Genomic DNA, 23,836 nt, shown 5'->3' with positions numbered 1-23,836 from the left:
GAGGGCATGCATACACTTCAATTCCAGTCAAATGTCAACCCTATGGGTACGAAAAGGGGACCTATCAATACTTCTCATGGTTACAATGCTAAACAGACAAAGAACCCCTCACCATCATTGCAACCATTATCCATCCAGGGTTTGGTGACTGTAAATGGTATACACGGGCTTCCGGTAACAGTTGACCCAAGAGCGGATCCAGATACATTTCAGAAGATTGTCTTAAAACCAATTAAACACTTCATTCTTATGAGTGTCCACAACAAATTTCAGCCCAATCGGTCCAGCAGTTTGGCCGGCTATACGCAACATTTATTTATACGAATGTCTTGTTTTATTATATAGATATATTTCGATCTGGGTTGACCCTCGTCAGTTCTAACGATGCAATAACCATCAAAATCGATAAAAAAAATTGTTAAAAACCACAAGAAAATAAAAATAAAAAAGATTATTTAAAAAAATGGGGTTGTAAATAGACAAAAGGGAAACGAACTCAGATCATGAGATGGAAAAAAGATAATCTTAAAATATTCACTTTTTAGAAAATGTTTTAAGACAATTATTATTCCTTGAGATGGTATATACAGGGTGTCCCACGAAACATGACAGTTGGTAAATAGTTTTAAATGTCTTCTTCCATGATATGTCAAGTTTTTTGTTAACAAAGATATTAATAATAAATATTTTATGGCATCCATATTATAGTAAAATTGATTTCCAAATAAAATATATTTGAGTGAAGTTTTTTATACTAAATTAACTGCAAAAAGTCCTGAATATCTAATACAGAATATGGAAGAAGACATTCAAAACTATTCACCAAATGTCATGTTTCGTGGGACACCCTGTATGTGTATAAAGTGGTGGTCGGGTTCGATCTAATTAACGAACTTTTACGTAAATCGAGGGGAGGGGGGGATGTGGGTTTAAGGAGGGGTATTTAAACCTTAAAAATACTTGGACATAAACAATACTCTTTTTTTTAAAAAAAAATACTGAATTACAGTTTACAATTAAATAAAAATAATTTTTTTTCTGTTCATTTTTCCCGAGGTCCCAAACCTTCTCTAGTACGCTAACTTTTAGATGGTAGAGTTCATGTCCAGGAAGGTTAAAATGGAATGCTGCAGATATTTAATTTTCTAATTGAAAATTTATACGGAGCTCTTTAAAACTGTTCCCGCGCATTTCATGGCTATTTATTTATTTTTATAATCACTAAGATTTCTGTATTAAAGTATAAAACCCGTTAAAAAATTGTCAAGGTGACATTTTATAAATTCTTTCAATGTCTCCGATGTCCTGGGTTAAACTGTAGAACCCTACATTGCATATCTTCAAATTGTTTATAATTTTTACTAATTTTGGGACTTAATAATTTTCTCAAAAGATGTTCTAATTGTTTATTTCAAGTAAACATGTGCAAAGTGCAAATTTTAAAAATGCCGTGAACTATTTACAATGACTGCTGGTACATCTTGATTGATCGGTTGCTGAAGGTAGAAGAGGACAAACCAGTTTACACAGGACTTGTCGAACCAGTGATATTTTAACCTGAAAACACAAAATAATATCAAGAGAATAAATTATTTGAGATGCCAACTTATTTTTTTGTTAAAGAGTCTGTATACGAAAGTAAAATTAACCCTTCAATCATAATGTGGCATGTCACAATGAATGAGATTTTTTGAGCCAAAAACGACGATATATTTCACATTACTGATCAAAAAAGTTAAAAAGGAACCTTCATTCAGCAGTCCGATTCCTTTAACATGCTCTTGGAAGAAGGTTTGTTAATCATTTATAAGAACGATCGTTTTTCATTTTTTTAAAATTTTTTTTTTCAAAAACCAATTTTTTTCGTTTTTGGAAAAAAGACTATCGTTTTTTAGAACGAACCACTTGATTTGAACTTTCAAGAAAAGAAAAACGATCGTTCTTTAAAAATGATAGTTTTTTTATAAAAACGAAAAACGAGCTGTATGACAATTAATTTCAATTTTTTTTTCAGCAAGATAAAATAGTTTTTTATTTATGGCAGCAACAACAAGAGAAATTTTGTCTTTCAAAAATTCGGCCTAATTTATTTTGGCTTAGATTATAGGGTTACCCACAAAATATAAGACTTAGAGACAATTTCACAGAATTGTTTTAATCCTTTTTCTTTACAATCCGTGGCTTACTATAGCTTTAAGTCTGTTCTTTCATTGACAAATCACATATTATATTATTAAAGACTTCCTTTAAGGCAAAAGCTAAAGTTCAACCATTAAGCATTAGATTTACAAACTTAAAGTTGTCGAGTCTCATTCTTTGCGGGTAACCCTGCATCTTCCATCCTTTTTACGACTGCACAATGCATAGTATATATTGCAAGTAAGTAGATAAAAGCACAATTGGAGAAAGATTTATTCTCTCTTTTTAGACATTTATCTTTCTCTCCCGAATATATGTAAATTGTAAACTGTCTTAACTAAATACACAGGTAAAACCCACATCACGGTGGAATCGGAAGACGACTTTTAAGTATTATATGTTTTGCCAGTTGCTTGAAAATCTACTTATCATTAAACTCTCGAAAATCAAAACTTGAGTCCTATTCGTCTGAACTCGACTAATATGATTTTTACGAGTGTTCAGTTCCTTTTACATTTCTGCAAAAAGAAAAAGTTTAATCTGCCAACTTGTCCAACTTTTGATACACAGATTTATATTTTTGTTCTTATATTTATGATTCATTCTACTCACCTCTACTAATTTACCCCCTGTTCCAGCCAAACTATTTACAGCTGCAACTAAAATTTTTTAAAAATGCTAGGATTATTATGTATGATTTAAAAATATAAATTTCTTAAGGAATTGAGTCCACAAATTCTTATTTTCTAATCACAATATGTTGTAAACTTAAAATATGTTATATTATGAACTGTTTCGGATCAAAAAGTCTAAACTTAAAATATCCATGGTTTACACCATCACGCTTCAGGTTGCAAAGATAAAATTTGAGTTTGACGAAAAAAAATCAGTTCCTTTTAACTTCAGATGTGTCAGTTAGTTAACATGTAGAATGAAATATCTTTTTAATTCAAAATCTTATTCATAACGTTTATACCATAATTATAATTAATAATAATACAGATAGAAGACTAGATGTCGTCTTTCAAGATTTAGGGGGTTTTTCGTTCACAATAACCCTGAGAAAGAAGGCCAAAGGAGTTACGCGCATACTCTCTATCTTGTCATTCAACGCAGAATGCGCGTATTTCTTTTGGCTTCTGACTCAGCTGTTTGTTGTGAACGAAATACCCCTAAATCTTGAAAAGACGACATAAAGTGTTCTATCTGTATTGTCATTAATCTATGGTTTATACCTGTATTTCCAATGTTTGAGATAACATTTTGTTTAACGGCGACGGACTGTTTGATGAAATCAGAGCTAAAAACATATTGATTTCAATATAATTTGAATTTAATTCCAAAAATAGATAGACCTGGCATGTGGTAATATCCAACAATACATCTGTTCCATAATTGGACTAAAGGATGTACTCAGTCGAACCAATAAAGGGACTAGAAGCGTAAGTACAGGTGACCCTCTATTTGTATTTAAAACAATACCCATTCCCTTTAATACTGCGCCAGGACAACAATGAGGTAGATAGATACCCTCATTCGTATAGCTGATGTTTGAGTGTAGGGAAACTTTAGGTTACAGTGTAAGGTGTTCACTGTACAGTGTACACTGTACACTTCGTGCTAGTGTACATTCGCGCGGTTTCTTCTTCCCCCTGTATAAATGAAAATATCTACGAAATCCTTGATCAAACAAAAGTTTTCAGGGTATAGTTGTAAATCCGTTTAAACACGGCATCATTTATTGTAAACAGACCCATTTCACTTAACAAAATATTGTGAGCTACTAGTAAGACTTTTTGCTTTTTAAAGTCATAAAATACAGAAAAAGATTGCTCTATTATTGTCTTCATATTCTACAGTTTTCTGATTCTCACTGTACCAGATTTTTATTATAAAATTGCTTACCTTGTGATCGTTTTGACGATATTTCCTACTACGTCCAATACAGGAGCACTGCTTCTGAACAAAAGAATGATAAAAAGGCAAAATTTTTCTTAAACTTTTATTGGATTAATTCGTGAATGATGAATAAAGTTGAAATTAAAAATCGTTGATATGCACGTCGTCTTCAAATGTGAAGACGGCATGGGACTATCAAAATTGAAGATTATTAATGACATTTATTCGGTTTCTAATTAATGATAATATTATAAACGTAAGATTACAATTATCTTTTAGCAAATTCAAATGTTCTAATACCGTATCTTGGCAACCTGATGGTGTGAACCTTTGATATTTCAAACAATTAATAAGTTAAACTTAATTCAGAGTTTAAAATATCAAAGGTGTAAAATACAAGATTTAGAACAATAAAGATTGTCGTGAGGAATAAGCTTCTCTAAACAATCCCGTTAAAAATTATTTGATTACTGCATAATATGTTTAGGCTACATGTGAAAAGAATAACACTTAATGGAATAGGAAGACGACATTAAAACAATTTAATGTGTTTTTGATCTTGTCATCAAGCAAAATGGTCGGTGTAAAATACGCAATTGCTATTTTTCGTGTTCATTGGACTTTTTGAAAGCACTTGAGTTGGCATCCTTTTCCAGAGTTTTATCTTTTGAAATTCACGAAAACTTAGCAAACCGATATTAAGTAAAACTATACTTAATTTTCCACTCTGTCGATATTCTGTTAAGACAGATTGTGAAAAACGTGTTTTTAATGTTTTGTTTTTATACTTGCGCACTGAATCAATGAGAGTTTCCCCACTCTTCCCAACTGCATTCACAACATCACCTGAACATCATTTATAAGTTAAAAGCAAAGAGAATAGAATATATATTAGAGTGGAATTTAGAAAACCCTCGGTATGAATTTGTTCAGTCTTTTTCAGCCTGAAAGGGAGTTCAAAGTGTACAAATCATGTAAATGTTCACAAATTATATGCAGTAGAGTACATCAATACAGTATGTTCCCTAGACTATCCATTTCAATTTCGAATTTTTTAAAGCTGTTAAATAAACTTTATAAAATGAATTGGGTGAATAAAAAACATTATTTGATTTATAGTTAAAACGGAAAATCATCGTTTGTAAAGTGAAAGGCATAGAGTCTATGTGAAATGATCATTGGTTATTATGAAACCAGCCTATTTCATAGTTTGGTTTTCTTTTAATATTAATTTTAGCTTTTTTATAAAATGATGGTCTAGGGCCCAAAAGGTTATATTGCGCAAATATGTGAAGTACACCTGGAGTATGGAAACAGTACAACAAAATGGCCGTTTTACACCTTTTTCGAGTAAATTCCACTCTAAATTAATACAACTAGAACTTTATTATTCCTTTTACTTACACATTTTTGTAATTTTCAACTGTTGCAACTATTATATTTCTAAAATTAATTGGTACAGTATTTTACTAATATTTCAGTATCTAACTACACAATATCCTAATCCAACTTTTCAAATTAATAGAGATAAAGTCCGCATTTGTTCTTAATATTTCGTAGATTTTTAATTCAAAGGGACTGCAAACTCAATTTTAAGTTACGTTTCGGTTTTATCTTTTGAGTGGCTTGTCCGATTTACAATGGTACTCTAAAAAGCGTTGTCAGATCAAGGATGGTTTCCTTTAAAAAATTGTTCATTTCCCGGTTTTGAACTTTCGGTACAATAATCTATAAAACTACCCTGACCTAGGTAGGTAGGTAGAGTGACAGTTGGTGAATAGTTTAAAATGTCTCCTTCCATAATTTAAGTTGTTCTATAATTATAATATTATAATAATATAATAATTATAAGAATTGATTTCAAAGTATAATATGTTTGTTTGAAAATTTGTTTAACTAAATAAACTGCAATAAGTCGTTAAAAATTTTATACAGTGTATGGAAGAAGACATTCAAAAGTTTTTACTAACTGTCAAATTTGGTGGGGAACCCTTTATATAGTTTTTGATAATCTCAATGCATTCTTTAACTCAGGCCATCGCTTAGAAGAATTCAAAGGGCTTACAGAATATTATTAATAATTTTATCGCGACTTTTTAAAAAGACGATTTTACTGATATGGATTACACATAAAGAAAATGAATATTTTTGTGACTAAAACTTAATTTTAGAACTTCAATAATTGAATTTGATAGAAAAACTCAAATTTCAATTTCATTAGATATCGTAAATTAAAGTGTAATAAGAATATAAAAAGGAACTGCTGGAAAACTTCAAACTCTACTTTCTAATCCTGAAATCTTCGCAACCTGATGTGGTATAAGAAAAAATCAAACTGTCGAAGTTAAATAGATCAAAAGTTTACACCATCAGATTGCAAAGATTTCGAAATTAGAAATGTAATTTTTAATCAGATTCTTTTTCAGAATTTTATATTTCTACAGATCAAATTGTCATGAGTTTTAAATATAAAAGGATTACACCAACAGATTGAAAAAACATATTTAGAGGCAAGTAAATAGATGTTTGATTAAACTGTTTACCTACTCCTTTGATTAAATCACCAGAATTAGATAAACTTCCAGAATCAATACTTCGCCTAGCTGAATATATAGAGAAAATATAGAAAATATAAAAAAATATAAAAAATATAGAAAATAAAGTTGAAAAAATTGAAAAAACAGAAAAAAAGAAAATATTTAATACATTGCACGTACAGAAAAATATCGAAAATCATGTATAAGGGAAAATAAACTAAACAAAAAAATGACTTAAAAATGTTGAAAATGTAAAAAATATAAATTTAAAAACTGTATAAATAGTAGTATTTTACCTATTTGATGTGCATATTTATTAGTGTTTACTTTGAACACAATTTCATCTGCCAAACAGAGAAAATGAAATAAATATAATTTATAGGGCTTTATAGGAATAAAAAATTGAAGAAAAAAATTTGAAAAAATAAAAATTTATAATTTTTTTCGTCTAGGACACCCCCCGGCCACCCATGAGTGTCCACAAAAAATTTCAGCCCAATCGGTCCAGCCGATTGGCCGCCTATACTTAAAATATACAAATACGAATGTCTTGTTTTATTTTATAGAAGATAACCCACTGATTAAAGGAGAAACCTTTAAACCTTCATCTGATCGATAAAGTGAAAAATGTCGTTGTTTTTCTAACTTGAAAAGTGTTTACAATTTATCAAGTTGTTTCTGAAAAGAAAAGGAAACATAACACTGAGAAAGGCTATAGCGGGGGAGGGGATTAACTTTTGCGGAATGTGGGAAAAAACATAAAAAAAAGAAAAAACATAAAAAAAAGAAAAAACATAAACAAAGAAAAACATAACTTTAGGATTAGTTGAGCGAGGGGAGGAAGGAGTCACAACAATTTCTAGCCGAGCTACATTCTTCTCATTTTCTCGTCCGAGCCATCTCGAAATCCTCGTTCTTCCAAGTGTCTAATCCTCTTAGATTAAGTATTTTTTAAGAATCGGGCAACGTTAGGGCATAAATATAATATTAAATTTTTGTTATTAGAAAATTTTTTTTTAATTGAATTAAAGTTTTCGAGTTCAATGTCTTTAAAAAAGTGGACAGAATTTTAAAAATTAGAAACTTCAAAAATTCGAAACTTTAAAACACATAAAAATCGAAGGACGAGGATTTCGAGTTGAGGAGAATGCAGTGGTTCGGACTATAAATCGATGTGGCTGGCCTTCCTTCCCTCGTTGAGCACTGTCTAAAGTTTTCAATACGAAAAGGTTTTTAGATAAGTTTTGTAATCATATATCGGATACTAATTTTTGCAGACATTTAGAAATAGCATGGGGTTTAAAGTTAATCTTTGAATCTTTATTTTTTATAAGACACTCCGAAGCAATTTGTTTAATGTTAACATTCAGTGCGCAGGCGCATACACAGAATTTTAGCCGATAAGGGGAGGGCATGCAGGGGCAAGATCAAGTAAAAATGGAATTTGTAAGATTTAGTGCGATTTTGTTGCCCCCTTTTCCCTTCACGGGGGTTGCGGGAAGACGTGCCTAACACTTTCAAAATGCGTATATATACAGGGAACTCATAAAGGATGAAAATGTAAAGACGTGCTGAAACTTTTAAAATATCATGGTTAAATTATATCTTCTGCCTTAGATATAGTTTATAAATGACGTATTTAATAATTGAGCAAAGAGAGAAACAAGTTTACAGGTACGACTAAAAGCTATTTTAATATGACAATCCCAAGTTTGAATTAAAGGGACAGACCGGCTATGTACGGTAGTTGAACTGAGTATGCAGTGTTGTGGTCAAATTCTTTAGGATTCATTTGAGACATATGAAACTTTTTAAAGATCTGTAAATCCTGAGTTTGAGTTCAAAATCGTACTTTTGGGTGGATAAGTTTTCAGAATTGTTTTCTTGATTATTAAATAACGACGACAAAAGTGTAAACAAAATTCTACAGTGAACTAATTAGTTGTTTCGGAACCGGTTGAGAAAATAAAAATTAATCCTATCATCGAAAATAAATAATTTTGTTCAATTATTAGTTTCTATTTTCTCATTATTCTGGTTTCTCATTATTCAGAAAGATTTTCTGCAGAATGGAATTATTATTGAAAAGACGGCATTTGAAGAATTTGTAAAAATCTGCAAATAAATTCATAGAAAATAAGAAATTCAATATAATGATGAAAACGAAATAACTAGTTCTAGCATTGATGTATTGACCAATTTCGTGTGAGAAATATGTAACGAACCATCTAATTAGTTTACTGTATAATTTTTACTTTATTTCTCGTCTTCGTTATTTAATAATTTGAAAAAAACCGATTCTGAACACGTACCCACACAAATGAAAGAATTTGAGCGTCGACTATGCACTCAAACTTATTAATTAAACATCGTGGAAAAGTTTAATATATGTCTCAAATAATTCCTAAAGAATTTGTCCACGACACTGCATACTCAGTTTAACTACCTTACATAGCCGGTCTGTCCCTTTGGCCTTTAAGTCTTCTACCTTAAATAGTATTTATTGATTTAGTAAAGAAAGAAAGAAGTGAACCATGACTAAAAAGAAACAAACAGAACAAATTCAGTACAGTCGTTTCTGAAGTCTAATTCTTTTGTATGTAACTATGTAGATATACATTTTTATCAAGTTACTAAAGAAGTTTGTAGAGAAATTTTATCCATTCATTTATTTGTATGTTTGGGGCTTTCTAGAAAGTTTTTTTTCATTAAAGATTTATTTATTTTTCTAAATGCGGAAAAACTAAAAAGTTTTGCACTATGGGATGACAGTTTATTAATTATTGGAAGATGTATCGGATACAAATGAGGTTTGTGTGAGGGTCGGNGTACAGGGATACCCACAAAGGATGAGAATGTAAAGACGGCCTGAAACTCTAAAATATGACAATATCATGATTAAATTATATCTTCTTCCTTAGATAAAGTTTATAAATGAAGTATTTAATGATTTAGCAAAGAGAAAAACAGCTGCAAACACTCATAATAATTAGGAAACAGGCAGAAAAGTCGTCTCTGACGTCTTATCCTTTTTGGTTAACTCAGTACATATAATTTATAACTTTTAACTTTAAAATCTTCTTAAGCTCCACAAAAAAATTGGATCATATCATTTAGAAAATCCCATAAACTAGTAAAAAAGAAAATCTATTTATATGTCTGGCCTGTTTGTACGTTTTTCTTCCTTGTATTCAATATCTAAACGTCATCGGGGCCAGTTTTTTTAATAACTAATGTGGCCTCAGCTAGGAAAGATTGTAATAAGAAATTAAAATATTGTTTCTTTATAAAATCCAGAAATGACAAACATCTTTGAAATTAAAAATTGTTATTTTTATATAGCGCTAAAATATATTGCAGGTAGGGATGGATCGTTTCCACTTTTTTGATAAACAACGGTTTCCTTTTAAAAACGACAAAGAAAACGATCGTTTTTAGAAAAAATAAAAACGAAACGAAAAACGATTAACAACCCTAACTACAGGTAAAGGAAACAGTGCTAATGTTTTTTTTTTCATTTTTTTTGTCCGAGTATTTTTTTGGAAGCTATTTTCTAGATCACACAAAATATAAATATTTTTGTGGAACATCATAAACATAACTTAATAATATGGATAAACGCTGTGCCTGTTTTGCCCAACTCAATCAAGCAAGCCAATAAGACCATAATGGTCGTTGCTGTTTTTTTTGTATATCAACACATCTCTGTTGTTCCTAAGTTTGTTGTTGTCGTTGCCATACAGTACTGCAGCTTGATTGTTAGGATCACCAGCAGACCGAACAACAAATTCTAATCAAATAATTACGTGTAAACCATGAGGTTGGCTAGGAAATACAATAGGAGGCTGAGCGCTGTGGCTAGGAAATACTATAGGGAGCTGAGCGCTGTGGCTAGGAAATACTATAGGGGGCTGAGCGCTGTGGCTAGGAAATACTATAGGGGGCTGAGTGCTGTGACTAGGAAATACTTTAGGGGACTGAGCGCTGTGGCTAGGAAATACTATAGGGGGCTGAGCACTGTGGCTAGGAAATACTATAGGGGACTGAGCGCTGTGGCTAGGAAATACTATAGGGAGCTGAGCGCTGTGGCTAGGAAATGCTATAGGGAGCTGAGCGCTGTGGCTAGGAAATACTATAGGGGACTGAGCGCTGTGGCTAGAAAATACTATAAGGAGCTGAGCGCTGTGGCTAGGAAATACTTTAAGGGGCTGAACGCTATGGCTAGGAAGTACTATAGGGGGCTGAGCACTGTGGCTAGGAAATACTATAGGGGGCTGAGCGCTGTGGCTAGGAAATACAATAGGGGGCTGAGCGCTGTGGCTAGGAAATACAATAGGGGGCTGAGCGCTGTGGCTAGGAAATACTATAGGGGGCTGAGCACTGTGGCCAGGTCTTTTCAGAAATGTATGAGTGTTTACAAAAGCTATAATATTTTCATATTATTAATTGTTTTGCTTGAATGCGTTGACATTTTGAATTTTTTACTTCCTTCACAGTTAAATATTGTTCCTGCCACATTTTTCATCATAAATATGATATTTTCTAATTGTTCACTCCTGATATTTTGTTCCTTATATTTATCTAACATTGAAATTATGAATTGATTGATAGATAACCAGAAAACTCTGAAATAGGAAGACAACTTTAAGACTCAAGTTATTAGTTTACATACAGAGCGTCCCATATCATATTAGATTATCTCCAATCTTTAACGCCAAAATACGCACATAATACTAAAAAATCTAGCATTTTCTGCAAAAAAAAAATTCTATTAGCCTTATTAAATTTTTTTAAATGATTCACTCTTCTTAAATTTTCTGATTTATCCCCCAAATCGTAATTTAGACCCATTGACGCGGTCTAATTTGATGTGGGACACCCTGTAGTCCAATAGTTTTGTAAACAGACCCATTTCACATAATTAGTGACCTAATAAGTTACTAGTGAAATTATTTGCTTTGTAACAACATCAATTATAGTATCAATGTAATGTCGTCTTCCTATTTCAGAAAAATTTTGGTCATCACTATATGAAAATTAGTGAGATATCCTTAACATTCTCTTCAAAATGTCGGACAAAATTTTCGTTATGTTTAGTCTAATGTTTACCATGGTATCTAGTAAGGGTGGATCTCCGAGATGTTCAGCAACCAACCAAACCTTTCAAACTGAATTCATTTCGTTGATTATATAACAATTTATCTCCTTCAAAACAATCTTTCTAAAAAGTATGACAAGCGTGTTTTAATAACAGAGCTGTTTATTGTGTTATACTGAACGAGGGAGGGAAGGCACACTGCATCCATTCGCTAATAACGTCACAAAATGTACAGAGCGCCGGAGACACCTTTTTGTATTCCGGCCATTCCGGCATTTTTCATTTAAAATATACATCTTAAAAACATAATTTTCAACCGGACGAGGAACGGGGTGCCTTTCCTCCTTCTTCATTAAACTGTACTGTAAATGTACGCTCAACCTTGACTTTATTAAACCAACTCAGCCGAGGAAAAAACAATCCCAATAAATTAGAACATATCAAAGTTTGAGCGCTTGGCGCCTTTTTTAAAAAATCTTTGTTATTTTTTTCTATTTGAGCTTTAACTAAAATTGGGCTGATAGACCACAAGACCACAAGTAAAGGTAAACCGATGGTTCGAGACAGCAAGAACTACACCTATGTAGCCAATACCTCGTTTACAGAAGTGAAATATTCGAAATGTTCGGTTAAAATGTGCTCAGCTAGAATTCGAACCCGAATTTCTTCCTCAAACCTATGAGAGGATTGCTAACATTATTCTATAATACTCTACCCGTAGAAGAGTACCTAAACCTGGTAGCTCATAAACTGGCTCTGCATTAGATTTGTAATCTGTATTCAATTTGTAATTGTAAAAAAATATAAATATATGTTTGTTAATTCAAACCAAATTTAATTTTAATTCTGGCAAGAGTAATTATAGCAAGTGTAATTATGGCACGTGTAACACCATTATGGAAAGTGTAATTTATGGCAAGTGTGACTTATGGCATGTGTGACTTATGGCAAGTGTTACTTATGGCAAATGTATTATGGCAAATGTAATTATGGCAAAAATATTTATGGCAAATGAAACTGAGCCACCCAGACAAATAGGTATAGGCAACCAGACAGTATAGGTATAGACAACCAGACACTTAGGTATAGACAACCAGACAGATAGGTATACACCCAGACAGATAGGTAAACTATAGCTTTCGGCGCGAACTGTAGTGATCCCTAAAACTCTGACCGAAGAAATAGCGAGTTTTAGTAAAGAGTGGTATAGAAACCCAGACGATTTTTAGCCAGTTTAGTAGACATCCAAGAAAGATGGACAGACAGCCAGTTAGACACCCAGAAAAATAGAAAGACACCCAGACAGTTAGAATGACATATAAACAGATAGATATACACATAGACAGATAGATATGGACGCAGAGAGACACATCATAGACACCCAGGTAGATACTCAAACAGATAGAAAGACACCCATACAGATAGATACACTCCCAGACCGTTAGATAGACTCCCAGACAGATAGATAGACTCTCAGACAGATAGATAGACTCTCAGACAGATAGATAGACTCTCAGACAGATAGATAGAATCTCAGACAGATAGATAGACTCTCAGACATATAGATAGACTCTCAGACTGATAGATAGACTCTCAGACGGATAGATAGACCCCCAGACAGATAGATATACCCCCAGACAGCTAGATAGACTCTTAGACAGATAGATAGACTCCCAGATAGATAGAAAGACTCTCCGACAGATAGATAGACTCTCAGACAGATAGATAGAATCTCAGACAAATAGATAGACTCTCAGACAGATAGATAGACTCTCAGACGGATAGATAGACTCTCAGACAGATAGATAGACCCCCAGACAGATATATATATCCCCAGACAAATAGATAGACTCTTAGACAGATAGATAGACCCCCAGACAGATAGATAGACTTTCCGACAGATAGATAGAATCTCAGACAGAAAGATAGACTCTCAGACAGATAGATAGACTCTCAGACTGATAAATAGACTCTCAGACGGATAGATAGACTCTCAGACAGATAGATAGACCCCCAGACAGATAGATATACCCCCAGACAGCTAGATAGACTCTTAGACAGACAGATAGACTCTCAGACAGATAGATAGAATCTCAGACAGATAGACAGACTCCCAGACAGATTGATAGACTCTCAGACGGATAGATAGACTCTCAGACAGATAGATAGACCCCCAGACAGATAGATATACCCCCAGACAGATAGATAGACTCTTAGACAGATAGATAGACCCCCAGACTTAGACTCTTAGACAGATAGATAGACTCCCAGACAGATAGAAAGACTCTCAGACAGACAGATAGACTCTCAGACAGATAGATAGAATCTCAGAAAGATAGATAGACTCCCAGACAGATAGATAGACTCTTAGACAGATAGATAGGCTCTCAGACAGATAGATAGACTCTCAGACAGATAGATAGACTCTTAGACAGATAGATAGAATCTTAGACAGAAAGATAGACTCTTAGACAGATAGATAGACTCTCAGACAGATAGATAGACCCCCAGACAGAAAGATAGACTCTCAGACAGATAGATAGACTCTCAGACAGATAGATAGACTCTCAGAAAGATAAATAGACCCCCAGCTAGACATGTTCTCGATATAACGGATGTAAAAAGGGGAATCACACTAGAAGTTTAAAAGTGTTTATCTACAGCTGGATATTTCACATAGTTACAATGACAATTCAGAAAAAAATCTCAAAACTTAAAATGTCATTCACCAATTTGTGATATAAGAAGGAAATAAGGATAATGAGATGGGATATGGTACCAGCCCGACTTGAGAAACCTTAGTTAGTTTGTATGTTTTCGGGTCATTTTGTCTATTTTGTTTCTATCAGGGTTTACATTTTTCATAGTGTAAAAGGAGCAATTGTCATAAAAAATGTATTCAAACATTGCTTTCTTACACTATGTCTAATTTTGACCCTGCCAGATAAAATATGCATTAACAAAACGACCCAAAAACGATCCAAAAACTAACGTCACGGATATGTTAGAGTACTGAAGAGTATCGTTTTCATGCCGATTTTAAAATATTCAAAGTTTTTACGCTTTTTCAAGGCTTCACAAGATCCTGATATACAAATCCTATTTTAACATTGCTCCTAGACAAGTTTGCTTTTATTGCACACAGCTAAATATTTACTCTGATTAAAGATATTGACCAAAACGGTTTTTCAAAACGAATTTTCAAACCGATTTTTCGAAACGAATTTTCAAAACAATTTTTCAAAACGAATTTTCTAAACGATTTGTAAAATCGATTTCCGTTTTCCGTTTTGAAAAATCGTTTTGGTCAATAATATCTTTGACCAGAGTAAAAATTTTGCTATGTGGAATAAAAGCAAACCTAGAGATACGAAGTGTCCCACGAAACATGACAGTTGGTAAATAGTTTTAAATGTCTTTTCCTCATACAGTATGAAATAATGAAGACTTCTGACAGTTATTTCAATCAAATGTATGTTACGTTGAAATAAATTTTTATTATTCTCTTTGGTATTAAACAACTGAAAAACTAAGGAAGAAGGCATTTTAAACTATTCACCAACTGTCATGTTTCGTTGGACACCATGTATATCTCGGGGTTGTCATCCAAATTCTTCGAACAAAATTTTAATTATTTCAAAATGTTATATATACCATAAAGTCAAATGCCACTTATTTTTTAAATCTTAAATTTTTAAATGACAATTGACAATACGCAAAACTTTTTCGTGAATTGGACATTTTCTGAAGAATTTAAGACTTTACGTTTTTGAAATCCTGAATTCGTGGAAAATGGTTTATATTGTTTAAAAGGACATTCCTAGGCTCCTAGGCTGATTTAAGAAGGGATAATATCAATATTCAGAGGCCGAATTTAAGGAATTTGAGCCGCGGCTGAAATCTGCCAAAACCCGGTTTAAATTAAGTGCCGGCTTAAATCTTGAAACATTTGATACAATTTTAAGTGAAACAAACCATATTTAAGCCGCTGCTTAAATTTAAGCTGCAGCTCAAATTCTTTAGATTCTGCCTCTGGACTTTAAACCTCTTAAAGAGACTGTCGACGTAATTTGAAGTTGAAAGGTTTAAATGAAAGGAAAGGAACATATTATTAAGAAACTTACATATTTATTTCTTTACTTTAGATCGTAGGATAGGTATACAGACATACGTACTGGCAATATTTTACAAGTTACAAGATTTTAAAGCGATAAATGCCTGATACCGAAACTATACCCTATATTTTTTTAACGCTTCAACAATAAGGAAAATATTGATGTTTTTCTGTCTGGAAAAGATTAAATTTGATAAATGTCTTTCCTCGTCTCTGCTGCATTAAAAATTCCGTCATTTTTTATGAGACAACAGTGTAAAGTTTAAGGTTAAAATGAATTGCTTATGTTGTAAAGGACAAATGTTAGAAATAGCAAAACGAGGAATAATACACGTAAAAAGCTAAGAAATTTCAAAAAGTTTTCTCTAAACTCTCATCTTGAAGAGAACTGTAAGCCTAATGAAAACATGGCATTTTCCTTTAAAGCGTTGTGTTATAGTCAAGTATGATTTAGATATCCATGTTTTTATTTCTTTTAATTGTTTATTTTCATTTGTGCTTTCTCTGCAAAAGTGACTTTGCATATTTCTTGCTTGTAAGAAACACTGGAGAAATTCTCAAAATAAATACTTGTTGAGTCAGAAAACGACATTATCTTCAACATGTTTAATCAGATAAATGTTTCAAGGGTACCGTGCATTACCCCCCTATGCATGGAGAGTCACCGGAAATTACGTTAGCACACGGACCTCTGCTTCTTTATGTAAAGTAAATTCAACCTTTATGAAGCATATAGTCTGACCGCGTCAACCTTGTTGCATCGGCTAGTCCTGTCCATAGAGCTAGGTACAGTAAAAACTGGGACCGGAAAGGTTGACCCGGCTTGGAAATTCAAATGTGCTACGGCTGCCCGTGAGCAGTCACTTAAATTCATACTATCCCTTTAAACCAAAGACGTTTATCAAATACAAGATTAAGGCCGGTTCATCTTGGTTTATGAGAATATATAGCTTGGTAAAAAGACATTTTACGTGACTATTAAGAAACAAGTTTGTCAGCAATTTTTAAAAGTAAAAAAGGGAGGATTATTTAACGGACTGTTTTAAAAGTAAAAAAGGGAGGATTATTTAACGGACTGTTTTGAAAGTAAAAAAGGGAGGATTATTTAACGGACTGTTTTCCAAAACATCAGTTCACGTCATTTACGAGATTTATTCCAATAAACAATTCTGACCAATTCTGGACAATCATTAAACCATAAATTAATTACAATACAGATATAACGCTAGATGTCGTCTTTTCAAGATTTATGGGATTTAGTTCACAATAACCATGAGGTAGAAGCAAAAGGAGTTCCGCCCATGCCAAGTTGAATTACAAGACAGAGAGAGAGCATGCCTTAGGGTCATTCCGAACCCCTAAATTTTGAAAAGACGATATCTAGTGTTCTATCTGCATTGCTATTAATCTATGCACTAAAGGGAGTGACCGGCAATGTATGGTGGTTGAACTGAATGTGTAGTATTTTGGACATATTTGAGACATATAAAACGTTTCTACGACGTATATTTTTATATATATTTTATATAACGACGACAAAAATGTAAACAAATTTCTGCAGTAAACTAATTAGTTGTTTAGGATAAGGTTGACAAAATAAAAATTGACTCTTATCATCGAAAATAAGTAATATCATTCAATTATTAGTTTCTATAATTTCTCATTATTCACAAAGATTTACTGCAGATTTTCTGAAATTTTTATTGTAAAGTCGACACTTGAAGAATTTGAAGAAATCTGCGAACAAATTCATAGAAAATAAGAAATTCAATATAATGATGAAAAGGAAATAATTGATTCTAACATTGATTTATTAACAAATTTCTTTTGAGTAATACGTTCCTAAACATCTAATTAGTTTACTTTAGAATTTTCACTAAATTTGTTGTCGTCGTTATTTAATAATTAATAAAACACGATTCTTTTGATAATTTCTTAAAAACTTAGGGTAAAGAGAATCTGGGGCCAAATTTAATGAATTTGACCTGTGTCGCTGAATTTCCTTATGCCAGTTCAAATTTGAACCCCCAATTCAAAGTTAGAGATAAAGGAAAGAATCGTTGATTTTAAATTTGAACCTTTGAAATCTTCTTTGCCTTTGTAGTCTTTTAAATTTGAGATTGGTCTATCAGAAAAAGTTTATCAGTTTAGTATGATAAAATTTGACATAAAGCCTTTTCAATATGTTTAATATGGACCTCTGGCGGGCGGTTAGCTGATTTCCAAAAAGTTCAAAATCCATCACCTATCATATAGATAAACAGTTGAAGTGCCCGGCGTTACCCGTGGATTTAAAAAAACCCTTTGGAAAAAAATTTCGAAGTTTGAAGAAAAAAATTTTAATTTCGAAAAAAACCTTCGAGCTTCATTATATAGATATATACACAATTTAATTTTAATTTTCATTTTCATGAAGATAGAATTAATGAAAAAGTGAAAAAGTTTTAAAGCTTGCAGCATGATGATAAGAAACTGACTCTAGAAATACAGAATTAAATGCAGAAATAGATAAAAAAATCTTTATTTGATGTTTTTTTCATTTATTTATTTTCTTTTCTTTTTGTTTTGTTTTGCCACAAAAGGATTTTTGGATCGCTTATTTGATGATTTGATGTTTAGCTCGCTGGAAGTAGGCTTCATATTTGGCAATTTTGATGACAGCTGTAAAATCTAAAAAGAAAAATATATGATTATCTTGCAAGGATAAAACTTTTATTTTCTTTTATTAAAGAGACTGTCATTGTAGTTTTAACTGACCCTTAATACAAAGATGGCAATGCCTGATTCACAACAGAACCTTTGAAACTTATAAGATCAATAATGTGAAAGATATGATCGTTTTTCTATGGTTTGAAAGTGTTTAATTATGATAATTCAAATATGATTTCTTCTATTAGAAATACAAAAATCACTCATTTAGAGAAATCCCCATCGAATATAATCAGTTTTTAAAATTATAAACGTTGATATCCAAGCCATACTTGATCTGACAGACTTTTAAGGGCATTTCCAGCTTTGAACTTGAAATTACACTTACAGTCCCTTTAAACATACAAGTAAGAAATGGATTTTATCAGCTGAAATAAAGATTTTAGCTAAAATTAATAATTATTATCAAATAAACATATTTCATAAAATGTACCAACGATGGATGATACTTTGTTATAACATTGACCTGAAAATCTATAGAATAACACATTCTGATAATTAAATAATGAATTTAGTCCCATTTTGTAAATCTAGTCATCAGATGTAGTATTAAATTATTTGGCAAAAAAAGAAAGAACATAAGAAAACCTTTATTTCAAATAAAAGAATAAATATATCTCATGAAGTTGTCTCTGAAGACTCATTCATTGTGGGTAACCCTGCAACCTATAATGAACATTGTGTAGTAAAGATATCTTTAATTCGTCTTGTTGTTTTTATAAAACACCTTATTTCTATTCTGTGGAAAACATCAATACAATACAGGGTTACTTACAAAGATTCAGACTTTCATGGCAACATGAAAACCCTTGATTATATCGATCTAAAAGATAAATTTGTTTCCTGCAATGCATATTGCCTTTTATGCTGTGCTGATTTGGCTACTTATTTATCTAGCTTAAAGAAGCCATGAGACCAAGAAAGAAGTCTGCAAAAATTACGGACAGTCATGTTTGAAGCCTTATGCTTTATGGTTAATTCTGTACAGTGTTAATTTATACATATTTATATGCTTACATATACAAACTTCTTTTTATAGTTCAGGGATTATGGATATTATACTAAACCTAATGAAAACCTTAATATAGACGGATGGATATTGTTAGTTAGACACAGGAAATACATTTATACAGAATATAATGGTACATGGGGGTAGTCTTCAAGGGTAGAGATTTATACGGTTTGGACAAATTGTTCAAGGGATTGGAGTGTAATAGAGGGTTTAGGAACTTATAGGGTATTATTAAAAGTATGGCAAAGGTCGTGGGGTTGAGGTATTTTTCTATGGGAGTGTAAGTCATTTCTCAAGTAAAAGTGTAAGTGTGGGGTGGAAGGGTTATTTTCAAGACGAGTGTGGTAGAGGTGCTTTGGGCATTGTTCAAACTTTGAACAAAGAGAGTGTATAGTTGGTGGAAGGTTGAACAAAACCAGAGAGAATGTGGTGGAGGGGTTGAGGGGTATTAAGAACAGTGCGGTATGGCGGGTGTGTGTTCGTGGGGGGGGGTTCATTGTTCGTACAGAGTGTGGTAGAGGGGGTCGTTGTTCAAACTTTAAACAAATTGGGAGTGTGGTAGTTGAGGGCAAGTGGAAGCATCAAGAGGATACGATTGTGGTAGGTGGATGGATTGTGGAAACAGCAGTTATACAAAATTATTTTTAAAATCTTTTTAAATCTATCCCGATTGGGCCATTTTTATCTAATATAATGTCTGAATTGATGAATTGAAGAGTCCAATTTAAAATATTTTAAACTCAACTCGTTCAAGTTATAAAATAAAAACATAATAAATCACCCTATTTCTCAGTGCCGTCAACTTTAGAAAAATAAATTTCTTTATTGAAAATTCTGTTGGTATTTCCCCGCCTTCAGATGTTCTAATATGATAGATGGTTTCTTTCTTGGGCCTGAGACGTAGGAATCAAGTTTTTGTACTGTATTGACATATAGTGGCTTCACATAAAATAAACTTTTCATATTAAAACTTTTTTGAAGATTTTATAGTTAGAAAAACAAAAATGTATGGCAATAATTAGTACTTTAAGTTATAATAGTTCTAATGTAATAATTAGATAACATTTACCGCAGATTTCCATTATATTTTTTTCGGATTTTTGTTATATACATTTAATTTTTAATAAATTTTGAAAATTTATTTCTAAAATCCAAATAAAATAATTATTTTGAAAATTTTGTCCAAAACATTGATAATCCGTATTTTTTTACTCCCCCCGAAAATATTTAAATTATGAACGAAAATGAACTGTAAGCTTAATTTCAAGTTACCCTCAGTGCAAATATGATAGTGCCGATTCACAACCGTACCGGCCTTGAAACCTTTGTTTGTTTTTGTAGAGGAACCTCAATAGAAAAAAAATCAATTTTTCAATTTTTCGTATAATATATGAGACAAAGCTTTTTAGGGTACCATTGTGAATTGTGCAACGCCATCTTAGAATTTATAAGTTCACTTTAAATCATGTTTACATTCCTTTTAGTGTAAAGTAAAAAATGTTCAAACAAAAATCGATAATATCAATATTATCTTTTTACGTAAAAGTTAATTCTGACAGGGACCAGAGCTTAAGAACACTTTTTTTGGGTAAAATGAAATAAAAAGTATTGAGCAATATTCCAATAATGTAAAGTAGCTTCTAACTGTTTCTTATTTGCTTTAAAGCAATACATAAATCACTATGGACTCAAAGATTTTTCGTGTACAAATTATTTTTTTGAAATGTTGTAAACTAAAATTAAAAATGGCTGACTGAGACTTTTAAAAAGCATGTTTAAAATTAGCTTATTTAAATAAATCAAAAAAATATCAATTTCACTTAGCAAAATTTGATGAAAATTAGATTCTGGAATAAGTTTTGACTATTTTATATGACATGTATTGCATTTTTACCTCTTTAAGAATAAAATACTGTGATACTCCATCTTCTGTTTGTATTATGTTAAAATAATCTCTAAACATTTATTCATTAATTCATTTATTCATTTATTCATTTATTCATTTATTCATTTTCTCATTTATTCATTTATTCATTTATTCATTTATTCATTTATTCATTTATTCATTTATTCATTTATTCATTTATTTGATATTATTTATATTGCTACCTGTCTGTTTGTGAGATAGAGTTAGAACGAGGAATTATCCAGGAATCCTGGGAAAGTAAAAATCAAAGATTTATAGTTTATTACATTAGTGATAATTAGTTATTGGGACAAAAAGAACCAATATATACAAAGAAGTAATCGTGTCTCTCATTTATATGCTGATCATAATTCTGGAACCTTTAACGATATGCCTCAAATTTTGATTGGTTATAGAACCACGGCAATGTACTTAACGTGGTATTGAATTCCAAGTTAAATGGTTTGACTATTTTAGTGGAAAATTAGTTTCGAGGTAAAGCCATGGGTTCTAAGCTTATAGATGTTTAAATCTAATTTAATCTAGTAATGATTTATTTTTCCGCTAAAATTTAATAGGTTGAGCATACAAATTACAAATATGTGTTCAACTGAATGCCAACGTAAGGAAAGCAGGTATAGCAGAAATGTTTTCAGGTTGATTTCCTGGAAGTTTAAAAAATGAACATTGTACTTAGTGTATGGAAATATTTATATTAACCTAACACAAATTCTTAAAATGCTTCAACATTGAGTTTCTGCTATGTGTGTGTGTGTCCTAAAAATTCACTCTGAATAAAAATTGAATGTTGATAAATAGACGAAAGAGAACAACTATTGACAACTAAAAATATACAGAAAGAACAAGAAAGAAAACTGTGGAGTATAAAGAATATAACAAGTGTATTATTTGATGTTGTTTGATAAATATATAGCATAGATATACAAGGATAAATTAGTAAAAAATATGCTCTACAGATTGACCCCGAAAAGTAAATGACCTTTTCAAATGCCGAGTTCATGATGAACAAGGGGTATAAGTACAATTTTCAGCTTTACAGTCTGCATTAGTGATCTATATTTTTGTATATCTATGATATATAGTTTTAACTTTTACTAGGAATTTATTAAGCTCCTTATTAAGTAAAATGGGCACAATTGCTGTGTCTCATGTTCATATTGTACTATTTAAAGACATAAATTGAGTCTAAATGTCGTCTTTATATTCCAGAGTTTATAGTTCTCACTGTACATTGATTTTATAAAAGAATTTTGATAGAAGAAACCTTTGTATTACTGGAACTTATGAGTGCGGGGGAAAGGACCATTAGGAATAGTAAAGAGAAACTTAAAGCCATTTTTTACATAGAATCTGAAATTAAATATTATATTATATTTGTATTTATGCATACCAAATAATCAGCTATAAAGATATAAGCAATTAAGAGATCTCGACATTCTGGCTTTCAAAAACTTTTTTAGAACAAGAGTTAGGATAGATATTTGTTTATTTTAAATGAGATGAAATNCATTCATAAACCTTCCCTGGGGTCCCTAGATGTCCCACAAAAAATTTGGGCCCGATCGGTTCAGCCGTTTTGACGTTTATTGGATACAAACAAACAGACATCCAGACAGACAAACCAAATTTATATATAGATATTTGTATTTATGCATACCAAAAAATCAGCTATTAAGATATAAGCAATTAAGAGACCTGGACATTCTGGCTTTCAAAAACTTCCTTAAAACAAGATTTTCAAGTGACCCTCCGTGAAAAGATGGCAATGCCCGATTTACGACAGTATTTACGTCTGATCAGGTATGAATTATAAATGCATGATTTTGTTACAGTGATAACCAGAAAACTCTGAAATAGGAAGACGACTTTTATAATCAAGTCAAATACACTTAATTATTGTTACAATGTCGTCTTCCTATTCCATTTGTTTCTGGCTATCACTGTATATAAACTGTATATTCTGAAGATGTAAACATGATTTGCCCATTTCTCGCTTATTTACAATTGAAGATATTCACAGAAATACCACTTTCCAAATCAGAAAAAGGTTTACAAGGGTGCTGTTGTAAAAAGGGCATTACTATCTTTGCATGGAGGGTCACTTAAAATTTCGCGAACAGTCCCTTTAATAAGAACAATTTACGTTTACAGTCCTTTCAAATAAGAACAAATTGCGTGTACAGTCCCTTTAAATAAGAACAAATTACGTGTACAGTCTCTTTAAATAAGAACAAATTACGTGTACAGTCCCTTTAAATAAGAACAAGTTCCGTGTACAGTCCCTTTAAATAAGAACAAATTACGTGTACATTCCCTTTAAATAAGAACAAATTACGTGTACAGTCCCTTTAAATAAGAACAAATTACGTGTACAGTCCCTTTAAATAAGACCAAATTACGT

At 31.8% G+C, this 23,836-nt stretch overlaps 2 protein-coding genes across 2 annotated transcripts; both read right to left on the bottom strand.

Moving 5' to 3' along the window:
• Positions 1-1,392: 1,392 nt before the first annotated feature.
• LOC111712750 (uncharacterized) lies at positions 1,393-11,751 on the bottom strand. Its single transcript, XM_023487459.1, has 9 exons — positions 11,685-11,751; positions 10,290-10,365; positions 6,872-6,919; positions 6,582-6,641; positions 4,827-4,884; positions 4,045-4,098; positions 3,375-3,439; positions 2,752-2,798; positions 1,393-1,557 (listed from the first exon to the last, which is right to left on the bottom strand). Exons 1-9 carry the CDS (start codon positions 11,685-11,687, stop codon positions 1,456-1,458), a joined length of 513 nt encoding a protein of 170 aa, XP_023343227.1. The 5' UTR covers positions 11,688-11,751; the 3' UTR covers positions 1,393-1,455.
• Positions 11,752-18,237: 6,486 nt separating this feature from the next.
• Positions 18,238-22,781, bottom strand: LOC111712749 (uncharacterized). Its single transcript, XM_023487458.1, has 4 exons — positions 22,700-22,781; positions 21,618-21,664; positions 21,403-21,463; positions 18,238-18,457 (listed from the first exon to the last, which is right to left on the bottom strand). The coding sequence occupies exons 1-4, from the start codon at positions 22,769-22,771 to the stop codon at positions 18,332-18,334; spliced, it is 306 nt and encodes a 101-aa protein (XP_023343226.1). The 5' UTR covers positions 22,772-22,781; the 3' UTR covers positions 18,238-18,331.
• Between the last annotated feature and the right edge of the window lie 1,055 nt (positions 22,782-23,836).

This window comes from Eurytemora carolleeae, unplaced genomic scaffold (assembly GCF_000591075.1).
Source record: "Eurytemora carolleeae unplaced genomic scaffold, Eaff_2.0 scaffold1311, whole genome shotgun sequence".
Taxonomy (NCBI): domain Eukaryota; kingdom Metazoa; phylum Arthropoda; class Copepoda; order Calanoida; family Temoridae; genus Eurytemora; species Eurytemora carolleeae.
This window is presented reverse-complemented; position numbering and strand designations above follow the sequence as displayed.